Below are 15,575 nucleotides of genomic sequence, written 5' to 3'. Positions count from 1 at the left end.
ATGAAGCCAAATTATTGCCGAGAAGCAAATCAAGTGTATTACAAATACAATGACAACATTATTCTATCTACAGTATCATACAGTGATTTAATTCCCCAAAAAAGTTTGAATTAAATTGATATATGCGAGTATGTAAGCAAAAGTTAAAATTCACAATTTATTACTATAAAGATATTAATGTAATAGAATAAAACTTGTTCCACATTGTATTACACGTGTTCGGTACGAAAAGACATCACTATAAATTTTGTACCTCAGTGTCATCTACTTTATAAGTTTCAGATTTTACATATCAGCCATACTAGCATGGTTTATGGTAAAGTAATTTTTTTATGAATCAATGTGCAATGCTAGATAATTTGTGAATAGGAATATGATATATATGGAGATGAATTATTTGCAATTGGCAACGTCACCGAGATGGAAAAACAAAAAATTTCATAGTATTTATTTGAATAATCACTTCACAGAATTGAACAATGTATAGACTACCATTGCTATTTCTTATATAGAGATTTTGAAAAATAATTCATTAGTATCTTGGATACAGTATAATAAAATGTTGATATAAGCTCGAATAATGATCAATTAAAACATTCTCTTTTTGAGTATATATAAGACTGTGGCGAGAAAGACCAAGACACCAAAAAAAATAACGACAGTGTCTGTTAATTCACGTCGGCCATATTTTGTCAGCAGCTTATTACTAGATGTAATAACTCCAGACTGATTTTTCAACTCTTCTCCAGTATCGGTGAGGGCCATGGATGAAGTTGCTGTATACGAGTACATAAACATATCAAGCTTACGTTAACTCACAACTGTTTATCGATCAAACCCAATCGACACTGCTATTTGTTGGAAATACAAAACTATGTTCTAGCAAAGCCAATGGGGTAAAAATTGCCCGTAGCTTCGTACGGTAAGTAACTGAATGATGTCATTATACCTAAAAGCTGCATATTCTGTTCGCTCTGTTTAACTTGTTCCGCCATCATTTGATTGATGTGTATTAGTTCATTCGTTACTTCGCTAGCTAATTTGACTGCTTCTTTTTTAGTTTGTACCCTAGTTATTCGATACCAGACATATTTCATATTTATGTGCACAGCATTAATTAAAAATAGGGAGAAGATTTTTAAAGTATTTTTGAATTTATCCACTCTTTACATTACTACAATTTTTGATATTGACTGTAAATTAATAAATCAATCATTTCAAGTATAGGAACATTGTATAGCTATATCTGTGAAGCGTATACACATGAGCTATCGAAAGGTTGATACTTCAAGCAATATGAAATCATTTTATACCATATTATACAATCTAATTTATACCATATTCATGACTAGTGTCAATCTTATTGTAGTATGACTACGAAAGTAGAGTACTGTATTACCTTTGTCTTAACTGGGAAGAACCGCCTTCGATAAGTACTTGTCTATCGGTATTTTCGATGTTAGTTTTAGCGGTGAGCAAGGCACGCCTGAGAGATTTTTGAGAGCTTTGGCCAGTATTATAGACACAGAGTGAAACAGGAGATTATTATAGACGAGAAGTACTGTCCGTCTACGCGTGTATGATTTGGCTACGACCGTGTTGTAAAATCTACAGTTTAGTAGTAAGGAATGATGTACAGTATACGTATTGTTACCTTTCCAGTTGTTGCTGGTGGCGGCCTGCTACTTGCAAGATTTCTTGTGTTTGGCTGTCTTTATCCTCTTCATGGGCCAATATCTTTAATTTCTAAAATGCAGTGAAAAGTATGATGATCAAGCTGTTTACTAGAACACATTTGTATAATCAATTGGTTAATCATGCAAGCAAGCCAATTTTCATCATCATAACATACATTATTATGCTTCAAATAGTCAAGTAAAAATACTATCATTTCACTGTCAAGACCGATATCGAAAGACTGACATTCCAGTTTTATCCATTATCCCCTTACATTGACGTCTTCCTCTAGGATCTTCATGCAATCTTTCACCTGGCTATGCAATCTATTGAGTATTTCAAAAGGTCCTTGGCTATCTTTAATTTGTTGAATAATAGATTGAATTTCAAATTCAAGTCGAATAATTTCTTGTATTTGTAATTTGGCTACAGCTGAGAATGTGATATCTGCCATCTTGGGGAATTGAAGAGCGCGAGGAAGAGGAATTTAATTTGGAGTGATGCAATCATGGATTAATTTGGTCTTAACGTTGCACAATTGCAGTTGGACCTGCGATCTAGACAGCTTGCTAATACCGAGTTGAATCTACGCGTCGATCTAGTCAGGGGTTTCTTACAAGTCCGTTGATACACAGTACAATATAGCACAAGAAGACGACGATGCAAAAATTGGCCCCTACTAATACTCTTCCAAGTAGTGAATTGGCAATTTTAGATTGATATTTGGATATTTGGGATTTGACTAGCAACTAATCGCCAGCAATCATCGACAGTCGAGTCCTGGCAGTAAAGGAAAGTACAAGATTGACTCTGTTGCAAGTACTGTCCAGTGCACATGCGCGATGTATGGTACAGACAGACTTGAGTAAGTTGGAATTTGGGGGAATTAGCAAAGTTCTCCATTTTCGTCCCATGCATGATAGACTCCTACAGTAGATTCAATAGTGCCTTCCCTACAGTAAATTCACCGATGGCATGATGCTGTAGGACAGTAATACTAGTACTGACGTGTATATTACTGTACCTTCTATTTTCAAGTACTGTATAAGTCAAGCAGTGGAATGGAAAAGGATCGACGTAAACAGTGCAGATCGTCATGGACTACTGTACAGGATTTCTCCAGGCAAAAAGGGACTTCCTATATCCTATCGCTATGTTTTTTCCCCCTCTGCCTAAAAGAGCTCTAGCAATAGTTTCACAAAGAAATAGAATTACTGGTATGTGGAGTATCTTAGGCATCCTTGGCTAGTTGCCATAATCTCCTATCCAAATAGACAGTCGGCCATCGTCAGCCTCCAGTCGTATTCATTTAGCAATTTGCTGGCTGTGGATTGGCCTGTCAGTCAGTCAGTCAGTCAGTACAGCCATGGCCAGTGGCCAGCCTCGCCATTGGCTCGTTCAGTATGAGTTGCATCGCCCGCGTTACAGTAGTATGCACCGTAGGATCGTACTGTAGCCAGCGGCTTTTGACCGGGCCATCCTAACCCTACCGTATTTTATTACAGTGGTCAGTACTGTAGACATCGAGCAAGACCTGAGCAAATACTTGCAGACATGCCCAAGTTCGGCTGCGCTTGTTGACTTAATAAAATTTGCAACTTGCTCTACCTGTCCAGCTCTTCTTTCTAGTTGAACAACTTGGCCGACATTCTCATCTCTATTGAATAATCTCTCTTCAGCTTGTAGCCCTAGCTAATTGAATACAGTAATGCAAAGTATACGAAGCAGCCCGAATTATCTTAATCCACGACAATCGAGTAATGTCATCGGAATTCGCTTTATTGCCAATAAGCCATTCCATCATCAGCTGGATCATCGAGATACTTCCACGGTTTATCATGTTCTAGGAGTGGTGGTATGCGATAATATATCGGATGCAAGCATTCAGCAACTTCGCCTATGCATAGCCAATCAATTGGATAATTTACCTCAATCTTTTCGTTTTCTCACTCGGAAGGGGTAAGTGGGAAGGATCACCACTAGTCGTTAATTGTTCATACGGTACACGCATCAGTGGAGAATGAAATGGATGCATTGATGGTGTAATGAATACTGTATTAGCATTTAAATGCATCATAATATGGTTATGATGATGAGTTAGCACAAGTGCCATATTACACAAGCTCATCAAACCATGTTGATAAATGCAAGTTGAGCTTTGTGTCGTGCTCACTGGTGTCTTAATCGCGTCCAGATGACATGGCGCATTGTAATACTTTGCAAACTTGCAATAGACACTCTTTTCCAAGTGTACCAATAACAACCGACATCATGGCCAGCCCATTGAAAGGAGTAGCAGCAATCGCTGATGTAGAGTAGGCTGAAAAGAAATATTCTTTTCAATTTTCCTTTTCGATGCCTACTATTCCATCTTCTGACACTCCCTTGATATCTTATACTGTATTGGTTAGACGTAGTATGCCTATCTACTTTGTTGATACATGCAACGCAGGATACGTAGTGTATCTACAGTACAGTATGTTTATTCGTAACTAGAAGTAGAAGAAGTTTATTATAGTAGTGATTGTTGATTAATGATATTATTAAAAATTTTGACGAATGCAACTGCTTATACCTGATTTGATGATGCCATGATTAACTTAAAACCACATTTATTATATAAATTATAAGGATGAAATTGCAGCTAAAAATATGGACTAGTCACCTATCACTAAGATATTTCAATTATTATCCAATAATTAATTGCAATGCTATAGTTGGCCTGTGAATTCAAATCAAGAAATGTGCATTCGAGCTAGCCATGTGGTAGATCATGATAACCTAGTTACTATTCAAACTGCAGGTAAGCAAAAGATACAAAAGTTCTCAAACAGTGAATCTTTAGCTCGCGTGTCATCTGTTATAGTACCCTAATGCCATCAATTTCAGCCCTATACTGTACAGTAAGATAGTCAATATACGCGTATAGAATATGAATCAATTACCCATCGGTATTTTCATCCTTTTTTATAGTTGATGAATGCAGAATTGGAATTATGTCAACCGATAAAAAACCGCTTGGTTTCATCTTTGCTAAAATTACGCTGCTATTGTCTGAAACTCGACGTGAAATTAACCAACAGGTTAAAGTTGTTAATACACCGTAACTTAATTTCAATCATCACCGTAGACAACCTTAATGATAATAATTTGATAACCATTGCCAGTATATGATATCTCACTTAGCCTATTATCACATACTTTATAATAGCTAAAAGGTGCCAAGCTGGCAGCGTTTACTTTCTTGGATCATAATTGCTGGCCTGTTTTCACCTTTCAAGAAGAAAGACTAACTATTGCTGATATTATAACGCAGCAAATAATTTATATCCAATTTCAAGCGCCCGATAATAGTAAGCTGGGTAAAAATACAGAGAAAGCTAGGCAATGAATACTCTACTTAAATAATCACGATAATAAGAATAGTAGCATTCTCATGGATATGATAGGCATTTTTTATATAGACCTAGAATATATAAGACGTAATGGATATGGCATTTGCTGTGATCAATTCGATAGGGCAATCAATTTTTAACTTATCAGATAGTGATTTATTAACGTTAATTTTATACGAAATTAAAAATCATTGAGGATGAGATAGTTATACCTTTAATAGTAAAAGTCATTGAGGATACTGCAAATTTTCCTTATTTTATTTTTTATTTATGGTATCATGCTAGTTCTCGAACGCAAAGGTTTCATCTTTAGCAAGTCTATATTTTTTACACTTAGTACTCTCGGTAGAGCTCTTATATCAACTATTTAGATGACGACGAGATAAATAAATCTAAATAACGTTAACTATTTCGTTTCACAGGCTCTGTTGCAGTCGCCATTCCTCACTCAAATGATACACCGTAAGCTATCAGTATACTATTAGTACAGTACAGTAGCACAATATATTTGATCACGAAGGCTAGATAGAGGCCAGCTCTACGGCTTACCGATAAATTTCTTCATTCTTTTTCAATATCATAGGATTAAAAATAAAGATTTCAATGCCCTTACATCAGCAGCAGATAGTATTAGATCTCATAGACTGTTCCATCCGGCAGTAGCAAATTTACAAAATAGATCTAAAGCAATTGCCGTAAAAGACAACAGTGAAAAGGAAATACTTATTAGTTATGTTAGAGCTGAAGCCGCACTGCATGCTTTAAGTTTGAAAGAAGAGTTTGAAAAGCTTGGTTTTAGCGTTTATCTGGTAAATACGTGTGAAAGATTGTTAATACGCATACGTATGTAGTGATCACCTATCCTAGTACGTGTAATGATGTAGGTTATAGTGCCTGTATGTTACTGTTTGATGTTGGTACTAATTTACAGTTCACTCCTAGCTTCGCTAAATTAATTTTCTTACTTAACCATTACTACTTTTAACTATCCTATTTCACAGGATGTTCATGAAATAAAGTGCGGTGTTGATTGGCAAGATTCCCTTAACGATGCTGTTAGTTCATGTGAGGTATTTGTACCACTTGTCACACCAAGGTATGGTAAAACGCAATGGACAAATAGAGAAGTAAGCAAATTCAATTCTAGGAATATAATACTAATTTCTTTTACGTTTATCATGCTACTGTGAAACGTAACATAAAAATATTGAGATAACAAACCAACTTCACAAATTATTTTGGTGTTTGGATAAATTAGATCAAGCTAGCGGATGTTTTAGGAAAATATGTCGTGCCTGTTAATTTTCTAAGTGATTGGCCTCCCGCGTAAGTTTGAAAAATTCATACACTCTGTGAAATAAAATTAAATTGCATGCAGCATTATAACTAACAGCTATCTGTAAGTTATGCCACATAATCGTCTAATACATTATTTGTTTCCTCGCTTTACACTTCATTTCTAAACTATAGGTGTCTAGCTATTCAATTTGCAACAACACAGTTTGTTCCATGGAAAACTACGGAAAATATTTTAAAAGGTTTCTTTTCAAATCTTCCATTATGTTTTTCTTGTAGCATGAATTAATTGACAACAAAATGATGAATTCCGATTGATTACTAGATGGTAATAAAGATGACATTTCATATTGGGATAAAGTGTATGTAGTTGGAGTTGCTCAACAAATAGGCGAATTATGCCGTCGATCTATATCGCTATCCGATAGTACAGAAACGTTCGATGACGAAAGTTCAGATACGCAACTACAGAAGAGAATTTCGATGATACGCAGTTGCCCTTTACAATTGTTTGGAAATGCATCATCCCCTATGGCATCCCAGGAGCCTCGTGATGGAAAACCACTTATCATTCTTAGCTGTCACCCTACTCAGGACAATATTGTAAGGATAGATCTCTATTTTTGCTATTGAATGTAATAGGTATTTTAACCTGTATAATCTAAGCATGTTTAACTGCATGTAACTATAGCACTACAAAATCATACCATAAGAAAAAGCGTAAATTAATTCGCTTCTTCAATTTGCAGGCTAATGAAATCAAAAATTGTTTAGAAGAAGAAGGTTACGAAATAGTATTGACCAGTGAACTCATGGCGGATTTATACAAGACTGTCAATGAACCCGCCAAGAAAAAGCTCCGCAGTAACAAAAGGGCGAAAATAAGCCAAAAGACTGGTCTGATGCTAGCAATAGAAATATGTTATACAATGATATAGAAATAAAATCGTTACCCTTCATCGACAAATATTAAAAACAGTCCATTTAGAGCAATCTGTAATACTGTCTAAAGTTTCAGTGCTTAGATCATTGCAATAATTCATATTTATATATATTTATTATCAACATACAACTAGAATTAACCGAAAAAGCAACAAAACGAATGAGAATTGAATTTCAGAGAATTACTGATGAAGCTTGTATGGTCATCTTTTTGTTGTCGCAAGCATTTGCTACTTCACGTTTATGTCAACAGCAGGTGCGTAGATCTTGTATATTCTTTTGCAGTTAATCTAAATTTGAAGGGTTTATTTGGTATCCAATTTGGTATTTAATCACCATTCTCAAATTGCTACATCAGGTATACTATTGTGAACATAGGAAAAGATTTATTCCTTTAAAAGCTGAAGAATTTGCCATGCCAGGTTGGCTGTCGATGCTAATTGGAACTGCTCCTCTCGAGGTTGTTTAGTTAACATTACTTTTGCATACAATATCGGATTTTTAAAAGTCTTCAAACCGTAGCTTAGCCTTTATACTCTAATGACCAATTGCCATTAGGACGTTCAACGAAAAGACTATAAACAGACACTAGTAGCTCGCGTACGACAGACGTTTAATCGGGAAGATAATCTGTTAAATGATGCTGACATCTCTCTTAAGGTATTAATATCTTCAATTACAATATTTTACTAGTCAATGCTTTTGTATTTAAAGTAAAGAGATTGTTTTTACCTAAAATTTTAATTAACCAACGGCTTTGTAGAGCTATCTTTTAAGGGAAACTTTACCACGAAGCGATCCCTGTGTATACATCTCTGGCGGCACAAAATTTTATAGCAAGAACACAGAGGCGATTTGCAAGTATGACAAGAAAGTTAGCATGAACTGGACATTACATTTACTCATTGATATGCTATCGTCTTAAAAAAAAGGTCCATTGGTGCATGCTTGGCTGATTTCGATAATTTAAGCCTTATAACTGGAGGATTCTATGGAGTTGGTGATGTTTTAGGTAAAGTATATTCAATTATATTTAGAGATGCATAGAATAATTCTCGTAAAGTTGTGTGTAAAGGAAAGCTTTCATGTTAGGATTGACTATAATTAAAGAAAATACGTACGATAATGTCGAATAATACATAAGCTTAAAGCTAATATTTTGTCCCTTAGGTCGTAGTTTTTATAATAAACGTATAACGTCCAAAAAGGAACCTTTAGTTTACCATGTGCTGCCAGTACGCGACGAACAGGTCAGTAATACTTACGATATCACCTGGTTTAAACACAATGTTAACAGATATAGCGTATAAAATTGACCATTGTTCACGTATTATAACTTCTAGGATCGATCATTACAAGCTAGGCAAAATAGTGACAAGACCTTCATGGATGTCCCATTTGGTTCTACAATATTTGCAGGAGATAATGTTCGAGAGCGTGAGATTATTGTATCCAAGGCAATTAGTATTTGTATATTAATTGAAGGAGGACCTGGTGCAGCACATGAAGCGGAACAATTTTGCTGGAATGATCATACTGTTATTCCAATTAAAGTTACTGGTGGCGCTGCTGGAGGAAAATTTAATGTTCCTCAGCAAATATTTGAAGTAATTAACCTTAGTCTATAATATGCAATTTATCAGATGTAATAAAAATATTTCATGTAATCCCTATTGCACTCATTTTTTATACTTCAGCTTCCACGAAACGTCTGCCTTGATGATTGGGAGACCCTTGCTGACAGATTGGCTACAGTAGATGACATTGGAGTAGCCGTACTTAATATCATCAACTGTTTACTGAACGGGAATAGTTTGGGAGATTACAGAAACGAAGATTATCCCAATCACCAATCCCCTTTATCTACGGCATCGACGTTGCCGCTAACGCAATGATTTCTTATTTTCTTTGGTCTCGATAGGATTTCAAATCTTTATTTTTTTATTGTATGTATTTTCCTATAAGTATGTAAGTATGTATGTATTTATGTATGTATGTATGCCCTATGTATGCGAAGTACCATACATAAGCATTTTTTATAAAAATATCAATTCCGGTGTAAGTTAATAATATTTTTTTTACAGTGAGCAAGTCTTTATAAAGTAACAACCTTCTAGGTGCTAATATTTAACCGCTGTTACGATGAATGTTGAACAACAATTCCAATCCAATGCGTACTGATGCAGTATATTGTTCTTCCACCTTTAAAATTTTGATGTCGTACGTGTTCCTACACTTTCATAAAAAATCATTTTTTCCGCATTTTATAAAGTACTCTCATTTCTATCTGCATATTAATTATCATTGTTATTCGAAGATAAATGATAGAATGTTCGGTATTCTGCAATCTGGTATTGCTTTTCTAATATACTTAAATTCCGATATATCCCTATGAGTAGGAACAAGTGGACCTACTTTGCAAAATAATCATTGCTTTTAATTTTGTCAATTATAGCAGCTTAATTATCTTGTTCGTCTGCCTTATTTCGTCCATTTCCGCAGCCTATGGCAGAAATCACTTTATCTATTTTTAGAATCTGAGTGATAACTTGTAAGCATTGTCGGACACTGTAGTATCTAAAAATAAGCAAGTCAAAAAAAGTAATAAACTTTCGATGTATTTTGTAAGCATGTAATGCTGAAAATGCGTTCTTATGATGTTTATGATATCCAAATTAACAAGTATTTTATTACCTAATATACATTGGTTCAATAACATTGTGGCTACTGCCAAAATGGCCTACCCAAGTTAGTAATAGATCTTAGTGTTAATAACTCAAGAAAGAGCCAATACATTCACTGAACAGTAATACAACTGGAATAATTATGTACCTGTATATGGATTAATACCTTTCCAATTATGACTGCCTAGTGCACTTGATTCGGAATCTATTTCCTAATATCAGTTAAAGCCGAATTATTCTTTGCCATATTTACATAAAAATTCTCTCGTAAACAACCCAATAATAATATCCCTACCTTTAAAATCCGGATAAAGCCTCCCGCTGTACTGTTAGTTGAGTTGTTATAAAGAGTTCGTGGTATAGCTAGAAGACTCTTAAAAATAAAATCAAAGTGCTAATATGAAATGTTGCGCAATGCTATGGTGTTGAATTCGTAGTTTTATGTTGTAAAGCATCATTATTCGTCATACCTCGCTAAGAATTTGACAAGCACTTCGATAAACTGGATCATTGCTATCGTTAGACGGCAACACCTTCAGAGCTCTAGCGAGAGCAAATTCTGTAGCACCTCCACCAGGTACGGTACATGGTTGGTACGTGCGCAAGCAATACGGTGGATCTAGCCACATCAGTACACATTTTAGACTATTATGGATTGCAGCTCGATACTGATGGCATAGTTCTTTGGCTAGTCCGCAAAGCAAAAGATGATACATCCTTTTAAAAGATATTATAAAAATAAATTAATATTAGCAAATTATTGAGTGGTAGAACGCAGTTTTTCCGTAATCATTACCTGTTTGATTCCGCAAGTTGTGGAATAAATTGAATATACCTGGAAAGTAAAGTAAGAGTATATATGCGCTAATTAATTTCACTTAAATCATTCAATTTTGACTACAAGTCAAAATTATTATTATAAATTTAACTACTACTATTACCGTTGCGTGCTCTTGGTAATAAATTGGCAAGAGGTAATACCAGTGAATTTCGATATTAGCGTTTCCTCCTTGCATGAAAAATAGGTATTTTTTAATATACTCATTCAAATTTAATCAATTGTAGATTATAAATAGATTTCATATTTTATTTGCTAACCATGTCGACTTCATAAATGATGCCAAGGTTACAGTAATATCCTATTCGATTGGCTTCTTCCTCAGCTACATTCTGATAATACAGAAAGCAATAGTAAATAGTTTATACCAGAAATATATGATAAATTTTAGCGATACCTACATATACATAATAAATCATTAACTACTACATATATTAATGGCCTCACTTACTGCTAAGATAATAATTCCAGCTCGATTGCAAAGATATACAGCAACATCAGTTACACTCTCTGTACTAATAATTAATCTATTAATGTAAAAGTTTATACTATCAGAGACAATTATAAACAGATTCAAGAAAATTTATAATACATAAAGTTTCTTATCGCTATCCGCCTAAGTTAGTTTTTCCGTTGATTTTCTAATCTTACTTGACATTTTCATCTTGCAGTTTGCTAAGAAACCGCTTAATTCGGCTCTGCTGATATTCAACAGCACCATCTACTTGTGAAGATCTACTGAAGCTAACACGGGAAGAAACATCCATTATAAGATATAATATTTTTTATAAATATCCATGTTAATACTTGTTTACTGTAATATCTCGAAAGTACCTAAGAGATGTATGTTCTCCTTGTCTTATACTTTGGTCTAATTTAAATGCTATGCAAGTAAACTTGAAGGTAACAATTAGTTAAGGATATTAAAATTATTAATTTTAAAATATCATTGATAAAATATCTCAATGCTTTTAATTCGCTTTTGACCAATGCTTAAATTTCAGCCTCTTAACTAAACTTTCGGATTAGTGAAGGATATTTCTGATTTGACAGAGCAGCAATAAGTTTATCGTTTACTCCTTTGGAGTTATACCTAAGTAAAATACTATAAAAGAGGGATGTATCATCTTAGCTGACAGTAATTTTACACCGTATAACAGCTTTAAAATAATTCAAATTACCCATTTAATATGCAAGATTCACTTAACGGGATTTGAGGAATTTCAGTAACAATAAGATAAAATTCATCAACAAGTTTGTTGATTGTCTAAGAATTAGAGTGTGCTCTTATTATTAATGATATCATATTCTAATCCTATTTTAACTTCGTATACAAAAGATGCAAGACAGGTGATGGCCAATTTATAATGACCTTATTTAAAGCTTCACAAGTAGATAAATTACATGCATGTCGCAGAATTAACTCGACGGTAATTTTCGTCAGTTTTTCTACAGCTAAGGATCCAAACTTTCCATTCATAGCTAGAAGAGTTGATAAAATCATAGCAATTGCAAACTTATAAATTACTAAAATGATCATCGAGGCATTTAATAGAATCCAATATAAATAGGATAAAAACTAAAATTCTACTCTGCATCTCTACAATCACCTTAAATGCTTTCGATTTGTATAAAGAAATAAGCTAAAAATATACGTATTACTAAAGCATAATTATACGGAAAAAGCCAAGCATGCAATACTATCAAATATCTTACCTGTGGTAATAATGCCATTAAGGGACTCAATGACAGAGTTTTTATTGAAGTCAGTTAGACAAGTCGCCTACATAATCAGATATTTATAAAAAAAAGTTTTATCATGCTACTCAGTACTTACATTTTTATCGTTTCTAATCGATATTTAGCAAAGCGATTAATGTTTTTACCATTTTGTGTAAGATGGGAGTAAAATACTGGTCAAGATCAATATTGACTTTCCTAAAAGCTCTAGATACTAATAGAATTTATTCAATGTGACAATAATTATACATTTAGAAATTGGATATATCGAGGGATTAGAAATGTAGTAATCGAAAGGTTTATAAGTAGTAAATAGTTTTACATTTAATAATTGTTTCCTTATGATCGCTACGCCATTTATTATTTGTATCTTCACTTTCCGCATGACGCAAAATCTACGTAATAGGAGCAGTAGATAGATCGAGTATTCTCTTACTATACATATCACCTTTACAATTTATAGGCAGAAAATGTGCACTATATACCCTTGATTTATAGATTTAACCAGTAATAATTAGCGTATCATGCGTAGCATATTATATATATAACATCTGATTACTTGGTTTGGTAAAAATTATGAATTTTTGCATTTATTCCCACCATTAATTCAAGCATACCTGTCTCATCATCGATGCCATTATCAATACAAATGAGGTTGAGCCATCACCTAATAAATGTATCATTTATCAAAATGCTTTTATCATCTTCCTTATACATTATTCTATCAATTGCGTATACTGTGACAATGTTTAGGTTAAGAATTACAAATATAATTTAATTTACCCTGCTATTAAAATAGTAGATAAGTAAAATACTGAGTTTAACAATACATGACGCTCAATAGCACAGGGATAACTAGACAAGTTACAAATGGGCATTTTTCCTCTTCTACCTGTTTTATCGTAAAATTTCTTAACCGAGTTGGTAATTAATTGTCCTACCTATTTATAAAACGATAAAAGAATCGAAAATGATATTAATATACCTTAGGATAGTCTCTTTGAAGTATTCGGATTAATTTATAATCATAGACTATATATAGTAACAAATCTCGATAAGAACTGTTTCACGATGAGTATTGATTTTAAATGGGTGATAATACTGGACGAATATAATACGTATATGTATTTGGGTATCTTGATATGACCTCCTTGAAGTGCTAGTGCTAATTTAAAAGCAAAGATGATATGTAACGTATTATTTTACCACAGCATGATCTCTTTCAAGTATTCGTGTTAAGATTATACTGTAGAATACATATTAATGATCTTGATGTGATCCCCCTTGAAGTGTCACAATTAATTTGAAACGCGTAGAAGATAGCATAATAATATTATAAATGTATCCCGATATGATTTCCTATTGGCATCCCTGTTAACTTAAACAGGTAAAAGATTAAAATAATAATATTCCCGTATTAGTATATCCTTATATGATTACTTACGACTATCTGTTTTCATTTGAAATACGTAAAAGATAACTGCATAATAATATTAATATATCCAGATATGGTGTCTTTCAAATATCTACGTTGATTTAAAACACATCAGATAACTACATAATAATGTTAATACACCCCGATATGATCTCCTTCAAGTATTCCCATTAATTTAAAATAGTTAAGTGTCCCCATTAATTTATAACATCGAGATATAAGATGAAAACATAATAAATATTATTGTATCCCGATACGATGTCCTTCAAGTATCCGCGTTAACTTAAAATATATAAATAAATGATAATTATAGAACATTATTAATGTATGCCCGATATGATCTGCTGTAAATATCCACGTTAATTTAAAACACATAAATAATAACTACATGACAATATTAATGCATGCCGATATGAACCCCGTCAAGTATCCACGTCCATTTAAAATACATGAATGACAACTACATAATAACATGGGTAATAATATTTATGTATCTCAATATGATCTCCTTCGAGTATCTACTATAATTTACAATACATAAAAGATGATAAAAGGGGAAATTAAAAGATAACCATATCATAATAATGTATCCCGCGATACGATCTCCTTCAAGTATCTGTCTTAATTTAAAACACATACAAATAAAAGATCACTACATCAATATATTCCGATATGATTTCCTTCCAGAATCCGCGTTAATTTAAACTATATATAAGGTAACATAAAAATTAACATTACTGTATTCCGATATGATCTCCTTTAAGTATCCACATTAATTTGAAGCACATTAATAATTACGTGGTAATATTAATGTACGCGTATGGCGGTATGATATCCTTCAAGTATCCACTTTAATGTATACGCTGTTTAATAATCTACAGTACAAGACGATTCCATTGCATAGCATAGTGCCCTTACCGGGTGTGATATCTGCAATGAATTGATAATGGTACTTCCATGATTGGTAGCGACAACATTGGTTGACATGACATCAATTAAGACGTCCATTCCTACAGGACCATAGGTTTTAGCTAAGATATCTTCTAGTGAATTGCAAATCTGGCTAGCAGTTCTATCAATCAAGGATAAAGAGTTATATATATACATAAACAAAGTGAATCCATCAATTAAGTGGCGATACACAATTTATCGTCGATACACTATTAACGTCAGAATGGAGAATCTACAGTAGGCCAGTGGCACAAGGCCTTGCAAGATTGACAGACAATTATTTATTTTCGATTATTGTTATTCTTATTTATTATCGTCATAATGGAAGATGAAGATTTCATTTTGATCATGGCAACCTGATCATCGCCACAGACATGATATTATCTGTTCTATTTGGCGTTTCTCTTTCCTTTCAGGTAAGAAATTCGTGTAGTAAGTCAGTATAGGCTACAACCATTAGAAGAGTTGATTAAGGCTTCGTTGCCAATGAGATCGCCAGTATTCTCATACGAGGTTTTGGGCGAATCGAAGATGCCTTGATCGAAATGTTGGGGATTTGGTCTCAAGATAAGCTGGTTAATATCAAAGCTTGGTGATATTTCACGGTCTAATTTTTA

At 33.6% G+C, this 15,575-nt stretch overlaps 3 protein-coding genes across 3 annotated transcripts; 1 reads left to right on the top strand and 2 right to left on the bottom strand.

Moving 5' to 3' along the window:
* Positions 1 to 588: 588 nt before the first annotated feature.
* TRIADDRAFT_31423 (uncharacterized protein) lies at positions 589 to 2,131 on the bottom strand (the record flags this gene model as incomplete). Its single annotated transcript, XM_002116689.1, has 5 exons — positions 589 to 776; positions 950 to 1,068; positions 1,400 to 1,504; positions 1,655 to 1,746; positions 1,952 to 2,131. The coding sequence occupies 5 exons, from the start codon at positions 2,129 to 2,131 to the stop codon at positions 589 to 591; spliced, it is 684 nt and encodes a 227-aa protein (XP_002116725.1).
* Positions 2,132 to 3,948: 1,817 nt separating this feature from the next.
* Positions 3,949 to 8,938, top strand: TRIADDRAFT_60787 (uncharacterized protein; the record flags this gene model as incomplete). The annotated part of the gene is made up of 18 exons (XM_002116756.1): positions 3,949 to 3,992; positions 4,395 to 4,480; positions 4,651 to 4,760; positions 4,889 to 5,030; positions 5,495 to 5,534; positions 5,656 to 5,881; positions 6,074 to 6,199; positions 6,331 to 6,398; positions 6,543 to 6,610; positions 6,694 to 6,971; positions 7,118 to 7,265; positions 7,445 to 7,566; positions 7,669 to 7,770; positions 7,869 to 7,970; positions 8,074 to 8,171; positions 8,243 to 8,322; positions 8,481 to 8,560; positions 8,654 to 8,938. 18 exons carry the CDS (start codon positions 3,949 to 3,951, stop codon positions 8,936 to 8,938), a joined length of 2,205 nt encoding a protein of 734 aa, XP_002116792.1.
* An 831-nt stretch (positions 8,939 to 9,769) lies between these two features.
* TRIADDRAFT_60786 (uncharacterized protein) lies at positions 9,770 to 15,015 on the bottom strand (the record flags this gene model as incomplete). The annotated part of the gene is made up of 15 exons (XM_002116688.1): positions 9,770 to 9,887; positions 10,005 to 10,050; positions 10,143 to 10,206; positions 10,465 to 10,711; positions 10,791 to 10,829; positions 10,936 to 11,003; positions 11,093 to 11,164; positions 11,284 to 11,359; positions 11,484 to 11,576; positions 11,667 to 11,728; positions 12,205 to 12,314; positions 12,549 to 12,615; positions 13,190 to 13,239; positions 13,465 to 13,513; positions 14,926 to 15,015. 15 exons carry the CDS (start codon positions 15,013 to 15,015, stop codon positions 9,770 to 9,772), a joined length of 1,251 nt encoding a protein of 416 aa, XP_002116724.1.
* Positions 15,016 to 15,575: the final 560 nt, after the last annotated feature.

Source organism: Trichoplax adhaerens, genomic scaffold, assembly GCF_000150275.1.
Source record: "Trichoplax adhaerens TRIADscaffold_17 genomic scaffold, whole genome shotgun sequence".
NCBI classification, from domain to species: domain Eukaryota; kingdom Metazoa; phylum Placozoa; class Uniplacotomia; order Trichoplacea; family Trichoplacidae; genus Trichoplax; species Trichoplax adhaerens.
This window is presented reverse-complemented; position numbering and strand designations above follow the sequence as displayed.